Source organism: Sorghum bicolor, chromosome 2, assembly GCF_000003195.3.
Source record: "Sorghum bicolor cultivar BTx623 chromosome 2, Sorghum_bicolor_NCBIv3, whole genome shotgun sequence".
Taxonomy (NCBI): domain Eukaryota; kingdom Viridiplantae; phylum Streptophyta; class Magnoliopsida; order Poales; family Poaceae; genus Sorghum; species Sorghum bicolor.
Genome location: NC_012871.2, coordinates 50534899 through 50558024, shown reverse-complemented (window position 1 = coordinate 50558024; position 23126 = coordinate 50534899). Strand labels below are relative to the sequence as shown.

General features: G+C 41.8%; 3 protein-coding genes and 1 long non-coding RNA gene across 13 annotated transcripts; 2 read left to right on the top strand and 2 right to left on the bottom strand.

Moving 5' to 3' along the window:
- LOC8064677 (glutathione S-transferase T3) lies at positions 217 to 2071 on the top strand. Its single transcript, XM_002462112.2, has 3 exons — positions 217 to 514; positions 895 to 1310; positions 1390 to 2071. The coding sequence occupies exons 1-3, from the start codon at positions 217 to 219 to the stop codon at positions 1960 to 1962; spliced, it is 1287 nt and encodes a 428-aa protein (XP_002462157.2). The 3' UTR covers positions 1963 to 2071.
- On the bottom strand, positions 2111 to 4110 carry LOC110433029. The gene is made up of 3 exons (XM_021454606.1): positions 3810 to 4110; positions 3458 to 3725; positions 2111 to 3346 (listed from the first exon to the last, which is right to left on the bottom strand). The coding sequence occupies exons 2-3, from the start codon at positions 3706 to 3708 to the stop codon at positions 2293 to 2295; spliced, it is 1305 nt and encodes a 434-aa protein (XP_021310281.1). The 5' UTR covers positions 3709 to 3725; positions 3810 to 4110; the 3' UTR covers positions 2111 to 2292.
- LOC8064676 lies at positions 10587 to 21343 on the top strand. 6 transcript variants are annotated; one of them, XR_002450365.1, is made up of 9 exons: positions 10591 to 10767; positions 10857 to 11013; positions 14333 to 14449; positions 14567 to 14681; positions 15050 to 15193; positions 15699 to 15785; positions 16337 to 16363; positions 17268 to 17383; positions 21039 to 21343. It is a non-coding gene; the product is annotated as an uncharacterized LOC8064676 (long non-coding RNA). The 6 variants fall into 6 exon arrangements; XR_002450367.1 differs by lacking the exon at positions 21039 to 21343 and having other exon boundaries at positions 10587 to 10767; positions 15047 to 15193; positions 17268 to 18255; XR_002450368.1 differs by lacking the exon at positions 21039 to 21343 and having other exon boundaries at positions 10590 to 10767; positions 16337 to 16406; positions 17268 to 18255.
- LOC110433006 lies at positions 12124 to 17847 on the bottom strand. 5 transcript variants are annotated; one of them, XR_002450362.1, is made up of 8 exons: positions 17710 to 17847; positions 16858 to 16935; positions 16623 to 16733; positions 16321 to 16542; positions 16167 to 16241; positions 15983 to 16042; positions 13705 to 15898; positions 13452 to 13561 (listed from the first exon to the last, which is right to left on the bottom strand). XR_002450362.1 is itself a non-coding variant. In XM_021454483.1 (7 exons), exons 3-7 carry the CDS (start codon positions 16638 to 16640, stop codon positions 12547 to 12549), a joined length of 423 nt encoding a protein of 140 aa, XP_021310158.1. In that variant the 5' UTR covers positions 16641 to 16733; positions 16858 to 16935; positions 17710 to 17847; the 3' UTR covers positions 12124 to 12546. The 5 variants fall into 5 exon arrangements, 4 of the variants coding, with proteins under 4 accessions (XP_021310158.1, XP_021310155.1, XP_021310156.1 ...); XM_021454483.1 differs by lacking the exons at positions 13452 to 13561; positions 13705 to 15898 and adding an exon at positions 12124 to 12594; XM_021454480.1 differs by having other exon boundaries at positions 13452 to 15898.

The window sequence follows — 23126 nt, the reverse complement described above, 5'->3', positions numbered from 1 at the left end:
CCGCTCGCTATTCGGCTTCCGCGCGCGCCAGCGAAGCCTTCCCGCGCGCCAGACACCTCCTTCCCGCGCGCGAGATGCCTCCTTCCCGCGCACAAGCGACCACGCACGCATCAGCTTCCTCCGCCACAGCAGGAGGGCACGTTCCTAGCGGGCTTCAGCTTCCTCCGCCACGGCCTTTGCGGCGGTTCCCCAACCAATCACCGGCGACGGCGCGAGATGTCACTGCCGCCGCGACCTCGTGGTCTGGCACCTGTGAGCGGGGAGTACAGCAACCTGGCCGGGCGGGCATCTTCTACGATGGGCCAATTTGCCGGCGGTTCCGTGCCTCAAGGAAGCCAGGAATTTGGCCATGTGAATCTAGGATGGATGGAAAACAGAGAGGCTGGATTGATGCAGCGTAGAGTGATTCCTTCCACTGACTTCAGTTTCCAGCCATCGCGGGCCCCCTCCCCAAACCAGCAGCCACAATTCCCCTTCCTAGATGCATCACAGGGTGTCGTCGAGGAATTATCTGGTGAGGTCTTGGTCACTCTATTTCTTTTCTAGTATATTCCTAGCAGTGGATGACTATTGCTATTCTCTGTCTAATGGATTGTCATGATTGATCTCTATATTAAGTACTGAAACTGAGACTTATTTGTTTCTGCAAACTGAGATTATGATAACAATATAACATTACTGATTGTGTAGACTGCAGTATATACCTTGTAGCAAAGCAACTTGTTCTTGTTGCTTATCTGATTCAGTGTTCTGAAATGTTATAGGATCATTGGTACTCCTCTCCAGTAGTACGAAATTCTAGTTCTGTCAGTTGGTTGATAGTGCATGCATACTACTTTGCCAGCCATAGAATTTGAAACACATCTGATAAATCGTTGTTATTTGCAATCATAGGTGCCATGGATTCAAGGGGATATTTCACTGGTCTGGTGGAAAATGGCTTAGGTCTTTCTGGTGAGTTTGAAAACCCACCTCCTTCTCAGGAAGTAGTAGCACAAGATGAGGTTGAAGCAATAGGGAAAGCAAACATGAAAAGAACAAAAAACTTCACAATTGAGGAGGATGAACAACTAGTGAAATCATGGCTCAACGTGAGTTTGGATCCAGTAAAAGGTGTGGACCAAGCACGTACCACATATTGGAAACGGATACACGCACATTTCCATGCCCACAAGGATTTCTCATCTGATCGCACACAAGGCTCTTTGGTAAATCGTTGGTCTGGTATACAACATGATGTGAACCTCTTTGCTGGTTATCTTTCCAAGATTGAGAATAGAAATCAAAGTGGCATGACTATCGATGACAAGGTTTGATGACACACCTTTCCATTTCGAATTGTATATTATTTAGACGCATCTTACAGATTATTCGTTGCCTACTATGCAGCAAGCAGATGCATTGAAAATGTTCATTAAAGAAGACAAGCACCATAGGCAATTTCCATACATGCATTGCTGGAAATTATTGAAAGGCACAGCTAAGTGGGCAGATAGGCAGAAGCAGATGCAAACCCATAAGACAAGCAGTAAAAAGCAAAAGGTTGTAGCCAATTCAAGTCCTGCATCAGCTCCTCCATTGTTGACCACTGCTACTACTGATGACAATCAACATTCAAATAATACACTTCAGAGACCTCCAGGGCAAAAGAAGGAGAAGCAAAAGTTACGGCAACATTCTAGCATCGAAGCATTGGATTATCTTTTGGCAAAAAGGAAAGAAGCCGATGCAGAAAAGGAGTTGAAGAAAGAGGAGAGGTGCAAGAAAGCCTTTGCGTTGCAGGAAGAAAGAATCAGGTTGGAGAAAGAAAAACTTGAGTTACAAAGCAAACAATTTGAGTTCAACAAGAAACTAGAAGAAGAGAGGGTTATGAATGTCGACACAAGGCACATGAGTATTGACCTACAAAAGTACTACGAAGTGCTCAAGAAAGACATATGTGCAAGTCGCCTAAATAATTAGTACTTGTTCTTATATATTTTGTAGAACTTGGTCTCAGATTACCACATTTGCTGTCTCTATTAATATATTTGTAGTACTTGTTCTCATATTGACAACACTTTGAGTTCTACATGGCTGTTCTGGTCACAATCAGTTTGACACATGGCCTTGTGAAGTCTGTTCAGTAACTCAATGAGATCAATCATGATAGCCTACTGCACGGTCTGTTATTTCAATAACTCAATGAAAATGCAATTTTTTCTACAAGCAAATAAAGTGTACATGAATATAAGATAATATTCTAAAGGTAAATAAAATTATCTAACAATTATTTCCAAATAGTAAATAAATTCATTCAACAATAATATTCTTATATAGATCTGGATGATGTTGCCATAAGTGCTCAATAAGGTCGGCTTGAAGCTGTGTGTGAGTTTCCTTGTCCTGGATGTTCTTGTAGTTTTGAATGAATTCATCTAGTTCAGGTGTACGAGCATGGGATATTTTCACTTTTTCTCCCATATCATCATAATTGAAATCATCTTCGTCAATACCCTCATCCTCGACAATCATGTTATGCATAATGACACAAGCATTCATGATAACTGCAAGTGTTTCCTCATCCCACACACGAGCTGGCTGTCGAATGATAGCAAAACGAGCTTGTAGAACCCCAAATGCTCGTTCAACATCCTTCCTACAAGCTTCTTGAGCCTTGGCAAAATATTTCTTCTTGTTCCCTTGTGGCTCTGGTATGGTTTTCACAAATGTAGCCCAAGATGGATATATGCCATCTGCAAGATAATAGCCCATTGTATAGTCGTTCCCATTGATGTTATAGATGACCTGTGGACCTTCACCTTCAGCAAGTCTTGCAAATATAGGAGACCTTTGAAGAACATTGATATCATTATGTGAGCCTGGCATCCCGAAGAATGCATGCCAAATCCAAAGATCTTTAGATGCAACTGCTTCTAGAATTACAGTAGACTCCTTTTTGTGTCCGCGAAATACACCTTTCCATGCAACAGGACAATTTTTCCAGGTCCAATGCATGCAATCTATAGAGCCTAGCATTCCCGGAAAACCTCTACTCTCACCAATTGCAAGTAGTCTAGCAGTATCTTGCTCATTAGGCAATCTCATGTACTCAGGTCCAAATACCTCAACAACAGCTGTGGCAAACCTTCTCAAACTTTCTAGAGTAGTACTCTCCCCAATTCGTACATAGTCATCTGTAGCATCAGCTGCTACACCATAAGCTATCATCCGAAATGCGGCCACCACCTTCTGCAAACAAGATAGTCCTAAGGTACCGGCTGCATTTCTCTTTTGCACAAAGTAGTCATCATGCTCCTCAACCGCATTCATTATACGAACAAACACATGGCGCCTCATTCGAAATCTATGGCACAATACAAATTAATTTTTTTAGTTAAAGACAATACAAACTAATTAGCCATACATATAGTATATGTACAAAACAAAATCCATAGTACGAGGAAAAATTTAAAACCTGCGCCTGAAGTGGTCCGGCCCATATGTAGGATCATCTGAGAAATAGTCTTGAAAAAGTCTGGAGTGCCCAGATTGCCTATCTCGATCCAATACACGATGTCCCTCGATAGATCCTCGACGATTTGGTTCATTGTCATTGACCTCTCCAACTATGTGCGCAGCAGTATATAAATCATCCCCATTGTCTGAAGATGAGGACTCAAGTATTTCATTCTGTACAAATGTATCGAACTCATCTTCAGAATCCATCGTTGACACAACTTGAGCTATACGGAACAAGAACAAATTCCTATGGTCAACCAGACTAATTCAATGTCAGCCAAATTATCTGTACAGATAGGGAAACATACCTTGTAGATGGCTGCAATCAAGGCCCCGTGCAGGCTGCCGCGTGATGCCTGGCCAACAGCGACGTTGCTATGGCGGCGGTCCGCCACCACGATCAGGCTGCTGCGCGTGTTGCCTCTTGCCGCCGTGCCGTGCGGCCGTCGAGTGCTTTGCCTAGCTAGCAGATCCGGCTTCAAATAGATGAAGGGTTGCAGAGTTCGCTTGCGGTGTACGAGCCAGACCGGATGCGGTCGATGCAATCCAAAAAAGACGGGAGATCAGGTGACGTGGCATGACTTTGAATATAGAGAGTCTTAATTTAGACAATCTGCTGGAGTACTCTAGTTTTTTCAAGTAAAACTCATTATACAAAATAGCTAAATGGCTAAATTTAGATAATTAGTTTAGATAATCTCTTGGAGATGCTCTTATAAGCACCGTGGAGCCACCAGCAGCCCAGCACTCTCCTTTTTCCATCTACGTCTACGTGACACGAAACCGCCCTAGCTGTTCCCTCATCGTGTTTTGGATCTTGCCGCCAAAAAGAATCCGCCACGCCAAGCAATACAGCCAACCGAGCTCTCTTGATCCGTGTTGGGCGCCTAGGTGAGCTCGCGACCATCTCCTCTATCTCCTGTTGTGATCGGTTTGGAAATGACAGACTAACTCCTCGGATTAGTGAACTCCGACGAGCTTCTGAAGTTCCGGCCATGGCGCGCGCCGTGGATGCTCATCGTCGGTGGCCGAATCCTCCTTCTCTCTCCCTTTTATTTAACCTGAGCCGTTCCTCGCAGATCCAAAGGCTCAAATTGAGCAATACCCCTTTGGCCGCCACATATTCTAAAGAGACCCTCGAGAACTTTGTTTTTGAATCCACGGTCCATGGTACCCCTATAGGATTACATTTTCTAAATTTGAAAATTTAAACAAAATACGTTTTCAAATATTTACAGTTTTGCCACTGATTTTACTTTACTTATAAAATACTCATTTTAACTCTGTTTGAATCCATTTAAATTTTGTTAGATTCGTCATCTACATGTTAGTAGTACTGTTATACCAGTTTGTAACTTTTTAAATTCGTGGTCCTATTTAGTTAATTATTTTTCTATAGTAAATCTTAGAAAACCCATAACTTCTCCGTTTTAATTTTGATTTTCGTGATCTTTATGTTTGTGTGATCGTAGCGCTGCGTACAATATTTTTATATACTTTTATACTTGTTTTTGCTACCGTTGGTGTACTATTCTAATTATAGCTTGTTTGTTTTGTGTATCCAATTGTTGTGTGTTGTTGATTGATGATCGAGTATAGACGGTGAGCAGTACGTTGGTGATCAAGGCTAATGCTTTGACGATCAGCAGGAACCATAGAATCGTTGTTACCTATATATATTTAATACATATATCATATGCATGTGTCCACCTTGACAACCCTAGTGAAATCATAGATGATTGTTATCTTGAATTCCTTGATACCTATTTGGATATGTATTTGGGTAGTTCTTGCTAGTGCTTAATTTTAATCCATGATCTTGTAAGATAATTAATGACTATGCAATGGACGTTAAAAGACGACTTATAACTATATGAGATCTTGTCTGTAAGTGGTCACCGGGATTGAGAGTATAACCATGAGGGCTATAATGGCTCTGACTTTAGCTCAGTATGAAGACCTTTTCTAGCTTGTTAGAAGTTACTCGTAAGGGCGCTAGAGGGGCTTGCCGCTTTTGGGTATAGTGCGGCCTCTGCCCTTATGTGTATAGGTTGCGTATCATTGTGCCATTTGGAAGGGGCTCTATATCTGCGCGCCAATTGGAAACCTTGCGGCCCTAACTCGTTAGACGAACTTTTGAAAGACTTCATAGTGATTCCTACCAACCTCCCTAGGAAGGGGATTAAGAGACTAGCTGAAAGCCCTAGTTTGGTTTTTGGATAATTGATGAAACCTTAGTACTAACCTCTATACTAAATGTGTGTAGACTTAATGAGGTTGGTACATGCCAAGTGATGGAGCAAGTGATGATCATGGTGATGATGGTGATGACCACAAGATGATCAAATGCTCAACTTGGAAAAGAAGAAAGAGAAAAATAAAACCCTATGGAGATCAAGGCAAAGGTATTGCTTAGGGTTTTGGTTTTGGTGATCAAGACACCATAGAGGGTGTGATCATATTTAGGATAGATAGCCGTACTATAAAGAGGGGAATTCTTTGGCTAAGCGGTTATCAAGTGCCACTAAGTGTCATCGTTTCTTGTGCATGCATTTAGAACCTAGTGAGCTAACTTAACTCCTTCAAAGAAAATGTTTGTGCAAATGCTAACACACGTGCACATGTTGGTTTACACATCGTGGTGTTGGCACACTTTGAGAAGGAGGTGGAGTTTGAAGGATTGAGAGAGGATGGGTTCCTCTCTCCCTCCCGCCGAGCTTGCAAGGCGGGATTCGGCGCTTTTCGAGAAAATGAAGTGCATATTTTCTATTGCGCCGGTGGGAACTTTGGAGAAGTCGCGGGAGTGTTTCTCGCTCACCGGACGCTGGCTTTTGGAGCACCGAACGCTGAGTCTGAGCGTCCGGTGCAGACAGTGCCTGGCCCAGCTAGGGTAAGGCACCGGACGATAGGCACCGGACGCGGTTTGGAGCGTCCGGTGGTGTGAGTCCAGTGACCTGAGCGTTTTGCAGAGCTCTTTGAGTTTAAGTCCGGTGAGCACCGGACGCAGCTTGGAGCGTCCGGTGGTGTGCGTCCAGTGACCTACGCGTTTTGCAGACCTCTCTGTGTTTAAGACCGGTGTGCACCTGACGCGTCCGGTGGTAACTTGCTCAGCGTCTGGTGCTCTGCAGGTTACCGTTAGACTCTGACACGTGACTGACTTTGGAGCACCGGACGCAGGTGCTGAGCGTCCGGTGCCCCTTTAAGAGCGTCCGGTGACCCCGAGTTTTGCCCAGTGAAAAGAGCCAACGACTCTATTTGTTTGAGGGGCTATGTATACGTGTTTGGCCGTCTTGGGGCTCACTCTCTTGGCATTCTTGACTACTAGACATCCTTGTGAGCCTAAGTTACACCTCTCACTCATCTCCTTCATAGATTAAACATCTTTGTGAGATTGGGAGTGATTCCAAGTGCATTTGCTTAAGTGATTGCATCTAGTGGCACTTGGGGATCGATTTGGCTGCGGTTTTCTTGTTACTCTTGGTGGTTGCCGCCACCTAGACGGCTTGGAGCAGCGGAGGAGCTTTGGCACGAGTTGGTGATTGTTCATGACCATCTCCCGGTGATTGTGAGGGGTCTTGTACCTTCCCCGGCGGAGAGCCGAAAGGTAACTCTAGTAAAGTGCTTGTGTCATTGAGTTACCTCACTTGTGGGTAGGTTCTTGTGGTGTCCTAGTGAGGACGAGGTTCGTGCTACACCTCTTAGCCACCGAACCACCAAGTGTTGGTCGACACAACAGGGACGTAGCGTGCCGGCAAGCACGTGAACCTCGGAAGAAAAATTGGTGTCTCAATTGTGTTTGATTGACATTCTCCCGGTGCTTGATTGATTATATTGGCGATTGGTTCATCCCCTACACGGCGGTATAAATATCTCTTCTTATCTTTACTTACCACAAACTAGTGTAATTAGTTTAGTTGCTTACTTTGCCTTGTGTAGCTTAGTTCTCTAGTGTAACTTGTAGAGACTTAGTTCTTATGTGTATAGAGATCATAGCAACTAGACTTGTTGGGTAGGTGGCTTGCAAACACCCCATTAGAGCTAGAGCAAAAAGCTACGCTTTGTTATTTACTACCTTTTGCTCTAGTGAGTTTTGTAGATTTTTAAATAGGCTATTCACCCCCCTCTAGCCATATTAGGACCTTTCACTAGCTACCTCGGGCGAAAGGGTAAATCATGATTCATGGGTAAAGATATACAACCTCTACAGAGTGTTTAAACTGGTATACTACCGTGCTCACGGTCACGAGCGGTCTTGGGGATTCTTATATTAAAGATGTTGACGCATGGTATGTTATTATGTTCATCTATATATTGTTTATGCTTTGAATTAATTATGCTTACATTGATCATGTGGTTATGGGATTAATTATGCTATCTTGATATTTGCTATCCAATGATGAATTTGTTACATATATATAAAAGCTAAATGCAGTCAAACCAGTGTCACCTAATTGAGCCTCATAAACCCCTGGTTATATTTGTTGAGTACGATATGTGCTCACTCTTGCTATTTCACAACACCTCAAGATATGCAAATAAAGACGGCTGGAATAAGAATTATCGTTATGAGTCAACCAGTCGACAGTCGTCTCTATGCGGTGCTTCTAGAACTATCTTTATTGTTTAAGACTATGTGATGAATATGTATCCGTTATGTAATAAATATTATGATGGTACTATTTGAGATTTATCTATTTATGTGTGTGACTATTTCTAAAGTGCATATGAATCTTTTCTGCGTCCTTTGTTGAAATTTGGGTACGATAGTATGCATGGTCTATTAGATGTGGAAACTTTTTTATTTTGCAACTCTCTTCGCTTCTCTTTTCAGCTGTATTTTTTCTGCCAGCCATCAATGTTTTCTCTCACAATAAATCAGTCAACAGTAATTTCGGTCATGACTTTTCAGACCATGATGCATGTAGCAAGCAGCTCTGTTTGCTTTTTTTATTTCATTCTTTTTGTTCTGAAACAAACCAGGATACTTGTCGATAGGGTTAGAAAATAGAGATATTTATCCAAATTATCTGACATTTGTATCCACTAAAACTAATAATACAGATATCCGTATTCATACTTGTTTCTAATGTGATACTAAATAGATGTATCTGATTTCTTTTTTCATTATGTTTCTATATCCAATTTCATATAAATATATTTGACAAAATATTTTTTTCTCTTTGACATTTATCTGTATTCGCGAATAACAAAATATAATAAATCAATTTAAAAGTTTTCTCTCCATGACAAGTAACTAACTATTTAATTTGAATACTACTAATGTTGCACTGAAACTATTTAATAGTGTAATTATAAATATTTTTACTATTAGTTTAATATTATTAATGATACATAAATACTAAATCAATGTTAGTATTTTTTTTAAATTTTGTTTAAACCTAATACATGTTTTGTAAATTCGTTATATAATTTATAATTTCATGATTATATTGTATAAATAATGATTGATTAATTGTATATTTAGTTATTAAATATTTCTTGATAACTATATTATTTTTTATGAGCTATCCTTGTCTATGCTATATACACACGTATTTTAGTATCTACTTGTGTAACAATTTTATAATTAAAAAACATTGGCAAAGTAAAAATGGCTACTTGTTACATATCTTTCTTTTTTGAATTTCTTTGCTTGACCTATTGTTTTATTAAATATTATCTATTACAATCTAGTTCACTTCGATATTGATGATTATTAAAAGTGTACTTTGATTTTATTTTACTTTGGTTATCAATGAATTTACTAGTAAAATTCTACTCATGTATGTTGAGTTTAACAATATGCACTTTGAGTTGAGTAAATATTTGAATAGAAATATGAGTCTAAGACATTCATTTTTCATTTGTTATTTGAAAATATCCATATATTCACATTCAAATTCAAATTCAAATGTGATAAAGTATGATACCTGGATCTGATTCCATGTGAATCCAATCCTTTTCTATTCCTAGTTACCAATCATATTAATAAAGAGATTTAGAATAGGTAAACAATGACACCCGAAGGGGTTACTAGAGAACAATGACATGTGGCATGGGAAGGTTTCATCATCCTGCAGAACGCACTCCCCACAAATTTTGACAACATTAGAGATTGGTTGGTCGCAAATCGCAATAGCTATGTCAATACATAGAAGCTAAAGAAGCAACATCAATGGTACAACCATCTATATAACGTGAAAGCTTTGGAAAGAGCGCAGCAACAGAAGAATCTTCAAAAATGAGTACCTCATTGTGCTGCAAGTCGCTAAAAAAAACAAAAGGATGTTTAGTACAATATAAAAGGGAGCTAGATTTGCAAGGCTCTCAACCTTTTTCCGGGAGGGCTCGATCTATTTGCGTGTTCCTGGGGTGTTGTTGACCGGGACTGCAATTGCGAGGGTGATTCTCTATGGTCAGCGGTTTAAGCCACATTCTTGTACATAAAGTCTTTTTCTGCTAATTTGGAAGGCAAAGCTCCCACCAGTTCCTTCAAAAAATCAATGACTACAGTAGCTAGGATGACTCTGTCAACAACAAACCACTTGCAACACTAACATAGCCACAAGAACAACAAGAATTAGAAATAAGACAAAAGTCTAATGAAAAGGCAAAGAACCTCCACCAACAAATCTCGGAAAGTTGGAAGGCATGACCTTTTAATAACCACATCAAAGGCTTGAGAAGGTCCGGCAATAATAGTTAGTGAAGGTCATCTTCGTAGTCTCAAATTACATCCTCATTGAGTTCTTTATCATTTCCAACAATGTCCAAATCTTTTAAAATACTATGTTGCACGAGGCAGGTGCTTCTATGAAGTGACAATTACTATCATGGTTGGTGACGAAGAAGGAAGAATAGGAGGGGATGCAAGGCATATTCTAGCTGTGGTGGACAAAGAATATGTTGCCTTTACCATTCAGAAATGCTATAGGACACATGTGTGTTTTTTGGTTTGTTGGCACATGAAATTTGTGGCCGCTGGATGAAGAATGGAGCGCCTCGATTTGGTCTGATCTGTGTAGTTGCGCTGTGAGACTGACGTGCAGGGCCCAATGTTTCTGTCCAATTCTCGTTCGTATTCTCGATCCGCGCGCCCAGACAGGAAAGGGGGCGGTTCTGGAGGCCGTCGCTCTGTCTATTCTCCCCTTTCCCTTCTTCGCTCTTCCCCGTGGAGCCTCGTCGACGATTCGCGACGCCGCCTCTCCGTGCTCCTCCCCGTCGAGGCGTGTCGGTGTCGCGGCGATTCAAGAGGTGTGGAGATACGTGAGTTCGCCGGACATTCCCTTGAGTTTTCCATCGTTCTCGTCCTCATTGCCCACCACTAGATCTGGCTGCTTGTCTCATCGAGGAAGTTGTCGGTGAGGCGCGAGAGCGGCACCGCAAGGCGCGGCCAACCGGCGAGGGCGGGTGGAGTGGAAGTACGCCGGCGCGAGGGACGGCGCCCAGTTACGCCGCGAGATCGCCACGCTCAAGCTGCTCGGCCACCCCAACGTCGTCCGCCTCCACGAGGTTTGTCTGTCCGTCCGTCACCCCCTGCTCTCCCATCCACTCCCCTGCCTGCCCACCGCTTCCCCATCTCCCTCCCGCTGCCTGCCGTCTGCCGAGCTTCGCTCCCCAAATCCCCCACCCTCCACCACTTCCCGTCCGCTCGCCTCAAAGCCCCACCAGGTGCGTGCGGACTGCGGACGCGGCCTGCGCTCGTGCACGCGGAGGCGGAGAAGAACCCACCCACCACCTCTCCCGCCCGCGGCGTGCGTACGTATTTCACCTGGCCGCCTAGGATCCGCAGCAGGTCACGGTACTGCCCGTCAGGGCCGTCCCTGGGCATGTGCGGGATGAGCGACCGTACAGGGCCTCTAATTCTCAGGGGCCTCCAAATATAGAGTATATATACTATATACGTATTCTAGATAAGCACGTACTGCTTCGGCCTTTGGCCTTTAACAAAGCGGTGCGCACAACAATAGCCCAGTAACAAATATTTTGTTGGCTGGCCGCTGGACTAGACGTCATTCGTTTTTAGTTAGCAATTGCGGACCCCAAACTGAATCATATCGCAAAACAGTATACGTCTCCTCTTCTACCATCACCGCCATCACCTGATACCCTATCGGCCGCCGGCACGAGCACCGTATCGCGACCTGATCGCGAGTGACCAGGCGTGACAAATTGACGGCAATAGCGAGGCACTAAGGCCCTGAAGGTAATATTAATGATTCATATATATTTTTTCAATTCATTCACAATCACAGCACCAAGCCGTGAACAATAATAAGTAGTGGGTCGATCTCTAAATTTTGTTCTTTTGATCTAGACACCTAATAGAATAGCGTCTAAAGATTGAAACCATGCATTTTGCAAATTGTTCTAGAAAATTTTGAATCGAGTTGGCAAAAGCGTAAGAAAAACAAAGAATAGAAGAATTAGTCCAATCTCAGGAAGGAGCTATAGATAGGTTTGTTACAAAACGGTCACAAGTGTCATCTGATAATCCGACACCTGACCAGGGGCAAGCAATTGACAATAATGTTTATAATAATCCTATAGATCCTCCAGAAAATAATATTGAAGTTGAGGAAGCTCTCCCCGACAACACAAATACTCAGATAGACAATAACAGTGAGAACTTAAATCCTTCTTCGGATGCTGGTAATTTTTTTCAGTATAATATATTTGATCCAAGATATTATAGGCCTCTTTTTTAGTTTCGTACAAGGCCTCCAGTTTGCCTAGCACGGCCCTGTGCCCGTGCACGTCGCCGCAGATGTTGAGGGGCGCGTCCAGCTCCAGCAGGTTGGCCTGCCGCATCAACACCTCGTTGGCGGCACCGCACAGGCTGCGGATCTCCCCCTCCGCCAGCTGCTGCTGCGTCGTCTGCCGGCTGCCGCCCCGTGCATCCTGGAGAAGGAGGCGGCGGATCATGTCGTCCACAGCAGCACGGCTCATCTCCATCCTCTGATGCTGCTGCTGCTGGTGCTGCGGGTGGTGGTGGTTCCTCCTCCTCCTTTGTCCTTGTCCTTGCCCCGGCCGGCGGCCACTCTCCTAGCAATTGAACTGAAGACGAAGAAAGAAGCAGGCAACGCATACAACCTGAAGGATGTTTTCAGCAATCACCCTTGAGCTCATTAGTCTAGGTCTGAGATCATGTTAACTCCGGCTTGGCTTCTCCCATGAGGCAAGCTTGATTTGTTTCAGAATTGAGATCGTGTTAATTGACGTTCTGAGGTATCTGCTGATTGCAATATTCAGAGTTTGGTAGTTGCTGGTTGAAATATTCAGAGTGGCATAGTTTCTGATTACAGTATTCAGACTGTGAGTAGTTGTCGAAATCACACGTTGTGCTTCAATCGCTTAACTGCATACTGCTTTCCATTTCTCTGTCTGCTGTGTTGTTTTCTTTTCTGAATTCAGAGCAAACAATGGTTGTTGCTTATAGAACCTTTCCATTGTTGTTTTCAGCAATCACCCTTGAGCTCATTAGTCTGAGTCTGAGATCATGTTAACTGACGCCTGGTAGTTAACATGAAATAAAGAAATAAAGAAATTGCGTATTTCACCCGGCCGCCTGGGATCATCGATACCCTCCCAGCCTGATTACAATATTCAGGCTGGTTAGCTGTGTAATGTGTCTACGTGTTGAGCATTCCTGCCACACTTAATTTTATACTAGTCTTATGCCGGCTTCTGACTTTTTGAGTTGGATTGGAAAATTACTTCACTGGAGTATTTGTTTCGAGTTCTCTAACTAGTGGATTGCTTAGTGGATTTGAGTGAAACTGAAGGGCCCCAACTGCTTAGGATGCATGTGAGAGATGTACTAGTTGTTCCGGTTTGCCAGCGGGCTAGTGGATTACGTGGAAGCCCTGATCCTCCAAATGCCAAACCTAATTAGGATTCTAGGCTATCCCGAAATAATTGTTGCAACATGCCTGATTGAATGGTTAACATAGCAAAAGGAGAAAGACATTTGATCACACAACTCATTGTATTTACATTGTGCAGTTATTCTGTAACTCTCAATTGTTGAGGATATTCTGATACGGCCTTCCCATAAAACCTGGAACCAAATTGCATCTTGTTCATGCTTTTTTTTACTAAATAACTGTAAGAAATTGCGTAACATGTTTGAAATATAGGCAGAGCTAGCTAATCAGTTTATGCAAAAAAACTGCTGCCAACTAGGGTCAATAGTCAATTTACCTTTTTTTGAAAGCCAAATATACTGATGTTCATATGGACATATTCTTGTCATGGTTGGACATTGCAAACAGCCTGCAGGAATTGACAACAGTAATAGCTTTCCTACAACTTTTGAGCAATTTTTTGAACGGAAAATACAGCAGGGGAAGCCCCCACTGTAGGATTTTATTTATTTTAAAAATACACATAAATCTGTAGAGAGAATATACAACAACCAGACCAAGTACTTAAGTCCTTTCTGTCTCTTGCTATATATTTCACTGCTCATACTTTAAAATCTTCATGCTTTAATAGTTCACTATACAGGATGCTCTCTTATCGTTAACTTGGCACTGCTAGTTGTACCTTTCCAAGCTGCAGACTGTAATAGTAGTGCAAACTTTCTATATGGCTTGCTACAGTAGTCTATGAGATATGATGATGTGTGTCAAACTGTAAGACGACATTGTATGGATTGTCACACATGCAGACATGTCTAAACAGTTGTCTAAGATGGTGGGGGTACTGTAGTGTTGTTTACTTGAGTTTTTCTTTCCTAAAATATCTAGACTTTTTTTTTCTGCTAGAGTGATTAGCTCGATATCGTTCTTTTGATATGTTTGTTTTCTGATACCTTTTGTTATTGCAGCAAGCAGCCCTTGTGCTGAATGCATCAAGGCGCTTTAGGTACACTCTCGATTTGAAAAAGGAGGAACAAAAGGAGGAAATCAGGAGAAAAATCCGTGCACAGGCACATGTTATAAGGGTATCTTACTAGAAACAATGTCTCATCATTCCTTAAGATTTCATTGGAGGTCACTTGTGGACTGCAGTTTTGAAGTTATCATGTAACTGTTCTCACAATGAAGTTGTTTACTTTCAGGCTTCTCACGCCACCAGGAACTCCCCTATTCCCATCTCTAGAAGTTGAGTCAAAAAGGTCCCCAGTGAGCCAAGCTGGAACGCTAAAGACTCGTCCAACTGCCTTAAAATCTAGGGTGAGTCATTTGAACATAACCTGTAGTCCTGTAATTTGGTTTTTGGGAGTACAACTGTACAAAACTGTCATAAGAAATATTTCTAACTTTCGAATCAGCAGATAAGTCAGTGAAATTCCACCTCATGGTGGGATATGGTTGTCATGTTGCTGTTGTAGTAGAACAGTAGGAGCTCACATATTTTAACTGTGTGTTGCATATACTGTACAATAAATATGTGTGCAGTATCCATTTCTTGATTGCACATTTATAAGTAGTAAATTGCACACTTAAATTACAGCAATTATGGTGTTTAACATGTGCAATATCCAGTCTTTGTATGTAACTTTCCCACTATTTTGTTTTCCTTTTTACATTTCATTAAGCAGGAAAGACATATGTTCAAAAAGCTTGCACTAGGAAAACTCTTTTTGAGAGGTTGTGGAGGTCCCTCTTCTTCTTTACATTACCATCAGGATGATGGTTGGGATCAGATGATGGAAGCTGCTGCACTAAAATCCATGGTGGTGTATGTAAGTGCCTTTTTATTTTAGTTCTAATTTTTTAAGCATGTCTGCATGTGTTAGGGTTGTATATTGCCTTTGTACATGCTCAGTTCAGTGTACTGCTGATTTTAGACTAACTCCACTACTCTAGAAAGATTCAAAGGACTAGGTAGTGAAAGAAAACATAGAAACCTCACATTTTGATTTCTGTTAATTTTGCTTTGTGTTTACACCATCTTGAAATCTATTTATTTTGATTTGTGTTAAGAAACACCTCCTATTTGTCCTTGTCCTTTCATAGAAAAAAATTGTCTCTTGTGATTTGTGCTAAAACATCTTCAAATCTGTTTATTGTGCTTTGTGTTTACACCATCTTGAAATATGTTTATTTTGATTTGTGTTAAGAAACACCTCGTATTTGTCCTTGTCCTTTCATAGAAAAAAATTGTTTCTTGTGATTTGTGCTAAAACATCTTCAAATCTGTTTATTGTGCTTTGTTATTTGTGAAATTTTTTTCTTTGTCATTTTCAGGCAAAGTACCATCTCATCAGGTTCAAGGAGCAGAGAGGAAGGATTTGAGAGCACCACGAATGATTACATTTGGTGTTGCTTATAAATGTAATCAACCATTGCTTTATCTTTATATCTACCTCATATGATGTTCTTGACTCTGATATTGACCAGTCAGTTTGCGGTCCAAAGATTCCATCTAGATTCTCAAGGCTCATATTCTGTGTATTTTGTTTGTCAATGAAATTGGTGGTTATTTATCAGAAAAAAAACACAACTAGATTGACAAGCATATACAACTTTACCTCATTCATGTCATTTCCAATGATCATCTGGGTTAATGTTCCTTGCATCCTTTCAAGCTGCTGCACAGTTTTTAATAAGCCTTGTAAATTACACTTCGATTGTGCTAAATTTACACTACCTATATAGCTGTAATTTGCTCTTTTGTGCACTGTAATTTCTATATACTTGCAGCATTGTTTTTACCTGCCTATTACTGTCAGATTGATCATCTTCATGTGAATTCCTGATTTGTTCTAGCATAAGTTCAGTGAAGCCTCCCTGCATTGAAATACAATTTAGTTTAAAAACAACATTTTGTTATCTTCAGATTTTTGAATGTAAGCAATGATTTCCTCACCTTTTTGTATCTGTAGGTATTTGAAGAGCCTGCAGCAGATCCGGTAAGCATTTCTGCATCATAATTGGTGATCCTTGATGTTCCATGTGAGCTCATTGATGTTGGATAATCATCAACTCTACTTGTTGTCATATACATACTATTCTGCTCAATGTAACTGATGTCTAATAGATTTGTCGACATAGAATGTGAAAATGTGTTTTGTCCACCTCCACCCTGCATCTATTTCAACATATATACTTGTTGACATATGTCTAGTTGCACTGGGTAAATGATTTTTTAGCAATATTTTAATCTAGTACCTGGTTAGTCTGGTACATGAGTTGTAGTGTTTCTTGCCACTTCTTTATCCCATCTGCTGTTGTGAGATCAAAGTCTGTTTGTGTGTTTTCGCATCATTGTGTATATGGTACCTGCAGTAGATGATATATATCATTTAGTAATGTTAAATTTAGCAAGATTCACCTGTATTTGTAGCAAGTACATGGAAAATAGATTTATCATAAACCAAAACTTAAGTATTGAAATTTACATTACCTGAAAGTTATTCCCATCCATAGTTTAAGTGATCTGTAATACTTTGTACTCCAGGCTTAATTTTGCCCTATTCTTTGCCTGTATTTAGTAATAAATGATGATATGTCATTCACAAGGATAAAGTTGAAGCATCATAAAGAATAAGTATTTGAGATTATAGCCAGTCCTAGCCACCTCTGTCCCTTCACCACATCAAAACTGGTAGTTCAACTGATATTGTTTTGAGTAGCAATACTTGGAGGAACCTAATCTTCAAATTGTTTACATGTATTTTACAATTGCACTAGCAGCATGTACAAGTTGCACTATGTCAAATACGCAATTTCTTTATTTTTGTTTTGTAATTTATTTACTTTTAATCAAATTATAGTTAATTGTATGTCTCCAATTAATTGGTTTTTCTTTTGTAGTTGCAACATGATTTGTAGCTTCTGAACAGTCAGGTGTTATATTCATTGTGAAGTTTCTACAGGATCATGTTGTTGATGTATTCAAAGCAGATGTAAAAGGGCATGCATATATGCAGGTATGTAAAAGTGTTTTTCTAAACAGTCAGGTGTTTTTTGCAAACTTGGTTTCTTTTTCTTTCTGTATCATTCTATCTACCTTTATTCCACATGAGAACCTCTAAGTGCTGGATCTTTTTTTTGAACAAAAGTGATGGATCTGTTACTACTCCACAGTGAGCAACCAGGCCACACCCTGCTATTTGATTAAGTACAAGTAGCGGGACATCTTTTTCATCCTAATTGTCTTTTCCTTGGATCTAAATTCTCCTATTTTTTTGTCCTAAATTGCTGTTGTTTTTTGTTGCTTTTTGAGAAAGTAGATTGAAAAGATTAGGATACTAACCTTTGGTGATGAGGTATAGTTCAGGCTTGTAGCGCTTCTTCTTGAAAATTTCCTCTTTTTTGCAATCTGATTTTTTCCCCTTTCCCCTGCTCTTCGTGAGGAGAGCAGAGGCTTTCCCCACGCACATCAGATCTGTTTTCCTCTCCGTTGCTTCTCTCCCAAGTCTGTGTCCTATATATGCTATAGATTGCTGGGATTGGGCTTTTTATTATGGGCTGAACACTCAGATCTATTAAATGGGTTTTTTTCTTTTATTATGGGCTGTACAGAAATTACAATGGGTTTTCTCTACATGGGCCTCTATGGGTTGATGCTGTTAAATGGGTCTTTTTCCTTTTATTGTGGGCTGTACAGAAATTACAATGGGTTTTCTCTACATGGGCCTCTATGGGTTGATGCTGTTAAATGGGTCTTTTTTCTTTTATTATGGGCTGTACAGAAATTATAATGGATTTTCTCTGCATGGGCCTCGTGGGCCTCTTTTAGAATGTAGGCAACCAACAATCATGTGCTAACTTGTTATAAAACACACAGATTCTTGTTCTATTGTAAATCATGTGTTTTACATACAACCAACAACCATGTGTTTTCTTATCCTAAAACACATGGTTTTTTGTCTGTTACAAATTGTGTGTTTTGCAGCCAACAAACAACCATGTGCTAGCTTTTGCTAAAACACATAGTTGTTTAGTAGACAGACTCTTACCATTTGATCCTCTGTTAGCTGAGACTCATCATCTGCCTTGACCTCGGGCATAAAAATGCAAGAGTCATCTTCTCAATGTTAATGAACAATATAGAATCCTCAACTGTCACAGGTGTATCTAAGATATTTTCTCGTCATTAAATGCATGTTCCACAAGAACAACATTCTCGATAGAGGTGATGACCTGTAGTAAGTGGCAACGTGGGATTTATCATGGGAACAGTGGTACTCCATGAGGCCTTGTCTGCATGCGTATGTATTTTATCTCAATCGACATGGTTGTAGTAAATTGGAGTAAAATTAAACTAAATTTTATTCTAATCCACTCCAGCATACGTGGATTATATATGGGCATGCAGCCCAGGCCCTGTGAGCCCGATATTTTGGCCCAGCTCAAGCACGGCCCGGTCCTATGGTCAGCGGGCCCGGGCTGGCACGGCCCGGGGCAACAGGCCATGCCTGGGCTGCACCCTAGGCACATCGGCCGGCACGGTATGGCTCGCTAAATGGTTGCCGACCCGATGAAGGCCTGTCAAATTGAAAACCCTTAAAATATTTGGCCCAGTCTCATGCCACCTCCTCCTCTACTCCGAATCCTGCACCTGCTCCCCAGGCTCAACCGTTTACGACGCGTGAGGTCAAGGCTCCTCGCGACTTCACGCTTGTGCCCTTCCTAGCCCTTCTTCGCGTCACAGCCACCTTCCCGCTGCCCTTCTCTTCCTCGCGGTGGCCACCTCCTCATGTCGCCTACTCGCCAGATCAGAGAGACAGTTGCGTCCCTCGGATCCTTTGGCAGCCTCCTCTGATCTCCATCTCATGCCAGCGCCCTTGCATGCGACGTCACTTCCTCGGCCCCCGCTCTACCGACGCCTACTCTGGACGCCCACATCTTCATCGAGCCAGACGACGCCTCAACTTCTCTCTCCTACGTCAACCACTTGCTCGGACTGTGGGCTGGCCCGACCTGCTAGAATGACCGTGTCTGGCGGGCCGAATCGGCAAGAAAAACGGCCTATAGTACTGTGCCTAGGCTGAAGGCCAGGCCCATGGCCCTAAGAGGCATGGCCTTCCGTGCCTGGCACGGGCCCATGCCATGCCGGGCCAGGCTGGCCCATTGCCCATCTATAATGTGGATTAAGGTGGATACATATGCATCAAAACTAGGCCCGAGGTGTAACACCCAAAATTTGATTTCGAATTAATAGGAATTAATTTGATTTATTTAACCATTTTCGGGAGCATTTAATTTAGTAAACAAATAATTTTTTTAAAAAATCCAACATAGGGATAGAAACTTATTTGTGCATTCATGCTGGAGCATAATGATTTTTTGTGCTGATTTCATTTTATTTATGTTGCTCAAAATCTCAAATTGGGAAAAGGTTTTTTAAAAAAAAGGAAAAAAAAGGAGGAAAGGGAGAGCCACCTGCCCTCGGCCTTATTACCAAAACGGCGGAGGCCCAAAACCTTGCCCCGCAGCCCAGCTCGTTTCCCCCCCTCAGCCCACTCCCTCATCCTCCCCCTCGCGCGGCCCAGCACAAGCCTGATGCGCGCCCTGATCTCCCCTCCCTTCTCCCTTCGGCTGACGAGCCGGCCCCGCACCGTGAGTCACTGCCTGGCGGGCCCCACTGCCCAGCGCCCCTTCTTCCTTCCCGATTCGTAGCCGAGCAGGGCTCTGGGAGGATCAATCTCGCGATCCCTTGCCTATTTGCTTTCCTCGAAGCCCTATAAGACTCATCGCACCGCCTGCGCATTTTTTTCCCCACCCGAGCGTTCTTCTAAGCCCTAGTCGCGGCTACCACGGTGTTTTGGATCTCGCCGAGAGGGAGCAAAACGCCCCGCGTCGCGAGCTCCTCACCTTGCTCCTCGGCCCAGCAAAACATCCCCAGCGAGACCCCGATGAGCTCCGCTACCCCGTGGAGTTTTCCTTTCACGATTTGGTGCACGTAATCGCGAAATCCGTCGATGCCGGCGAGCTCCCCGCGGCCGTCAATGGCGCCGCCGCGCCGGAGGCTTTCCTGGCGGCCGGCCTGCCGCCCCTGACCCCCTTGGAGCGCTGTGAGCCGTCGATTTTCAGATCGACGCATAGGAAAAGAAGATACCCCTTCGGGGTGAATCTTCCTAAAGAGACCCTGGAACTTTTAGGTATAAACCCGCAGTCCAAAAACGGGTTTCGCAGAGTACGCTTTCTCGTTTCAAAAACGTATTCCCCTCGGTTTAACTAGAGTACGCTTTAGGTTATTTACAAGTTTGCCACTAAAATGGTTTTGGTCATAAAATGCTCATTTTAACTCCGTTTTGGTCCATTCAAATTTCGTTAGATTCGTATTTAAGAGCTCTACGTGTTAGTAACTTTATTTTCCCAGTTTGAAACCTTTTAATTTCGTGATCCTATTTAATTAACTATTTCTCTATAGGAAATCTTAGAAAATTCATAACTTCACCGTTTTAATTCCGATTTCCGTGAACTATACGTTTGTGTGATCGTAGCGCTGCGTAGAATATTATAAACTTTTATATTTGTTTTACCACTGTTTGGTGTAATGTTCTAATTATATCTTGTTTGCTTTGTGTATGATTGTCACCATTGGATTGCGTGTTGTTGGTTGATGATCGAATGTAGACGGTGAGCCGTACGTTGGTGATCAAGACCAAGCCTTTGAAGACCAGCAGGCTCAGGAGAGCTTTGATCAAGGCAAGTATAACTTGGGATCATCCTTGTTACCTATACACAATTAATACAATATTTATCATATGCATGTGTCCACCTTGATGACCTTAGCAAAATCACCGATGATTGTGAATTCCTTGATTACCTATTTGGATATGCATTTGGGTAGTTCTTGCTAGTGCTTGATTAATAATCCATGATCTTGTAACATGAATATTTGGATATACAATAAACAATAAAATAAGCTTTCTAGCAACTGGAACATAAAGGGTGGAAAGAACTCTAGCTTTTGCTGGATTGATCTTGACCCTCCATAAGGACTTATCCCTTGGCAAAAGCTGGGACAACTCGTACAACCATGAGGGCTATATGGCTCTGGTTTTAGCTCAGTACCTTTTTCTAGCTTGTTAGCGGTTACCTTAAATGGCGTAAGAATGGCTAGACACGTTGGGTATAGTGTGGCCTCTGTCCATGTGTATAGGCTGCGAGTTATGTGCCATGGAAGGGGGGCTCTATATCTGCCTGCCGAGTGAATCTAATGGCCCATAACTTGTTAGACGAAATCTTTGAAAGGCTTCATAGTGATCCCTACCAACCTCCCTAGGAAGGGGTTTAAGAGACTTGCAACCTCGGGCGAAATGGTAAATCACGACTCATGGGTAAAGATGTACAACCACTGCCGAGTGTTAAATCTGGTATACTAGCCGTGCCCACGGATACGGACGGCCCGGAAAACTGATGGAATAGATGGACACTGATGAACATGACTAATGATGATAAATGATGGTTTATTATGTTGTTTATATGTGTTATTCTTAATTCTTGTATACATTGATCATGTGGTTATTGGATTAATTATGCTACCTTGATATTTGCTATCCAATGATTAAACATGCTATCCACTATTAAAAGCTAAATGCAGTTAAACCAGTGTCAGCCATTTGAGCCTCATGAACCCCTGGTTATACTTGTTGAGTACGATATGTGCTCACTCTTGCAATTTCCCAACACCTCAGGATATGATAATGAAGATGGTTGGAATGAGGACTACCGTTACGAGTATTAGGCTTGGAGTCAACCAGTCAGCAGTGTCCCTGTGTGGAGCTTCCGTCGAGAGTGTTGTTTAATATTATTATCATTTTTGTGTAAGACTATGTGATTTATTATGTTTCGCTATGTAATAAACACTGCAATGGTACAATTGAGATTTGTCTACTTATGTGTGCGACTATTCCTGGGGCACATATGAGTCTTTTATGCATCCTATTTTGTTTTTAAAATATGGGTGTGACAAATTGGTATCAAAGCTTTGTTGACTGTCGGACGCAAGCCTAGTTCGAAATTGGTCGTCTTAAGGTTTTGAAACTGCTACAAAATCCTTGTTCTATAAACCTTGATATTTTTTTCTGTACTAAATCCTTTCCATTGCTATTCATCTCCACCTTGTTGCTTATTTTAAAGACTTCTTCTCATCCCCACTCCTTGCTTGATATGCTTTTAGAACCTTGTCTTACCACTTTCTGGCGTCATTGAAATAGGAGTTTTAGGATCTTTACCCTTAATAGGAAGAGAACGATAGTACCGCAAGTTGAGTCAATGCTTGAAGTGTGAACCTTTGATGCTTGGTTTGGTTTGTTATTATGCCTATGTTTTGATTTGGATCTTTGTAATGAGTGTAATGATCTTGTAGATTTTCTCTACAATTTCATTTAGTTTATAGGCCTAAGATATAAGGATTAATGAACTAAATAGTTGGGTTTGGGTAAAATTCTGTTTCTGTCCTTTGCTGTTTTCTGGAGCAGTCTGCAATAAATCTGGTACATCTCAAAATCTGTTTGTACAATGTTCATCAAATTTTTCTGCGAACAAGTAAACCTTCATATCTTTCCAATGCTGCAAGAATGACCTTATTATCTGTTATGATCTGGGAGTTATGGTCGTTCAAAGTTGAGGTTTCTGCGCAGTCTGGTAGTCTGGAACAGTTTTGGTTATGCCCAGTTTTGATTAGTTTAACGATGGAATCTGTCAATATGGTCCAAA

Excerpts from the sequence above, each read along its gene's own strand:
- LOC8064677 (XM_002462112.2), top strand. The coding sequence starts at position 217 with ATGTCACTGCCGCCGCGACCTCGTGGTCTGGCACCTGTGAGCGGGGAG. Across the intron at positions 515-894 it reads TGTCGTCGAGGAATTATCTG|GTGCCATGGATTCAAGGGGA; the intron begins GTGAGGTCTTGG and ends TTGCAATCATAG. Across the intron at positions 1,311-1,389 it reads GCATGACTATCGATGACAAG|CAAGCAGATGCATTGAAAAT; the intron begins GTTTGATGACAC and ends CCTACTATGCAG.
- LOC110433029 (XM_021454606.1), bottom strand. The coding sequence starts at position 3,708 with ATGGATTCTGAAGATGAGTTCGATACATTTGTACAGAATGAAATACTT. Across the intron at positions 3,347-3,457 it reads CCGGACCACTTCAGGCGCAG|ATTTCGAATGAGGCGCCATG; the intron begins GTTTTAAATTTT and ends ATTGTGCCATAG.
- LOC110433006 (XM_021454480.1), bottom strand. Across the intron at positions 16,242-16,320 it reads ATACCTACAGATACAAAAAG|GGAGGCTTCACTGAACTTAT; the intron begins GTGAGGAAATCA and ends ATTTCAATGCAG. Across the intron at positions 15,899-15,982 it reads TTGGAAATGACATGAATGAG|AATATGAGCCTTGAGAATCT; the intron begins GTAAAGTTGTAT and ends CAAAATACACAG.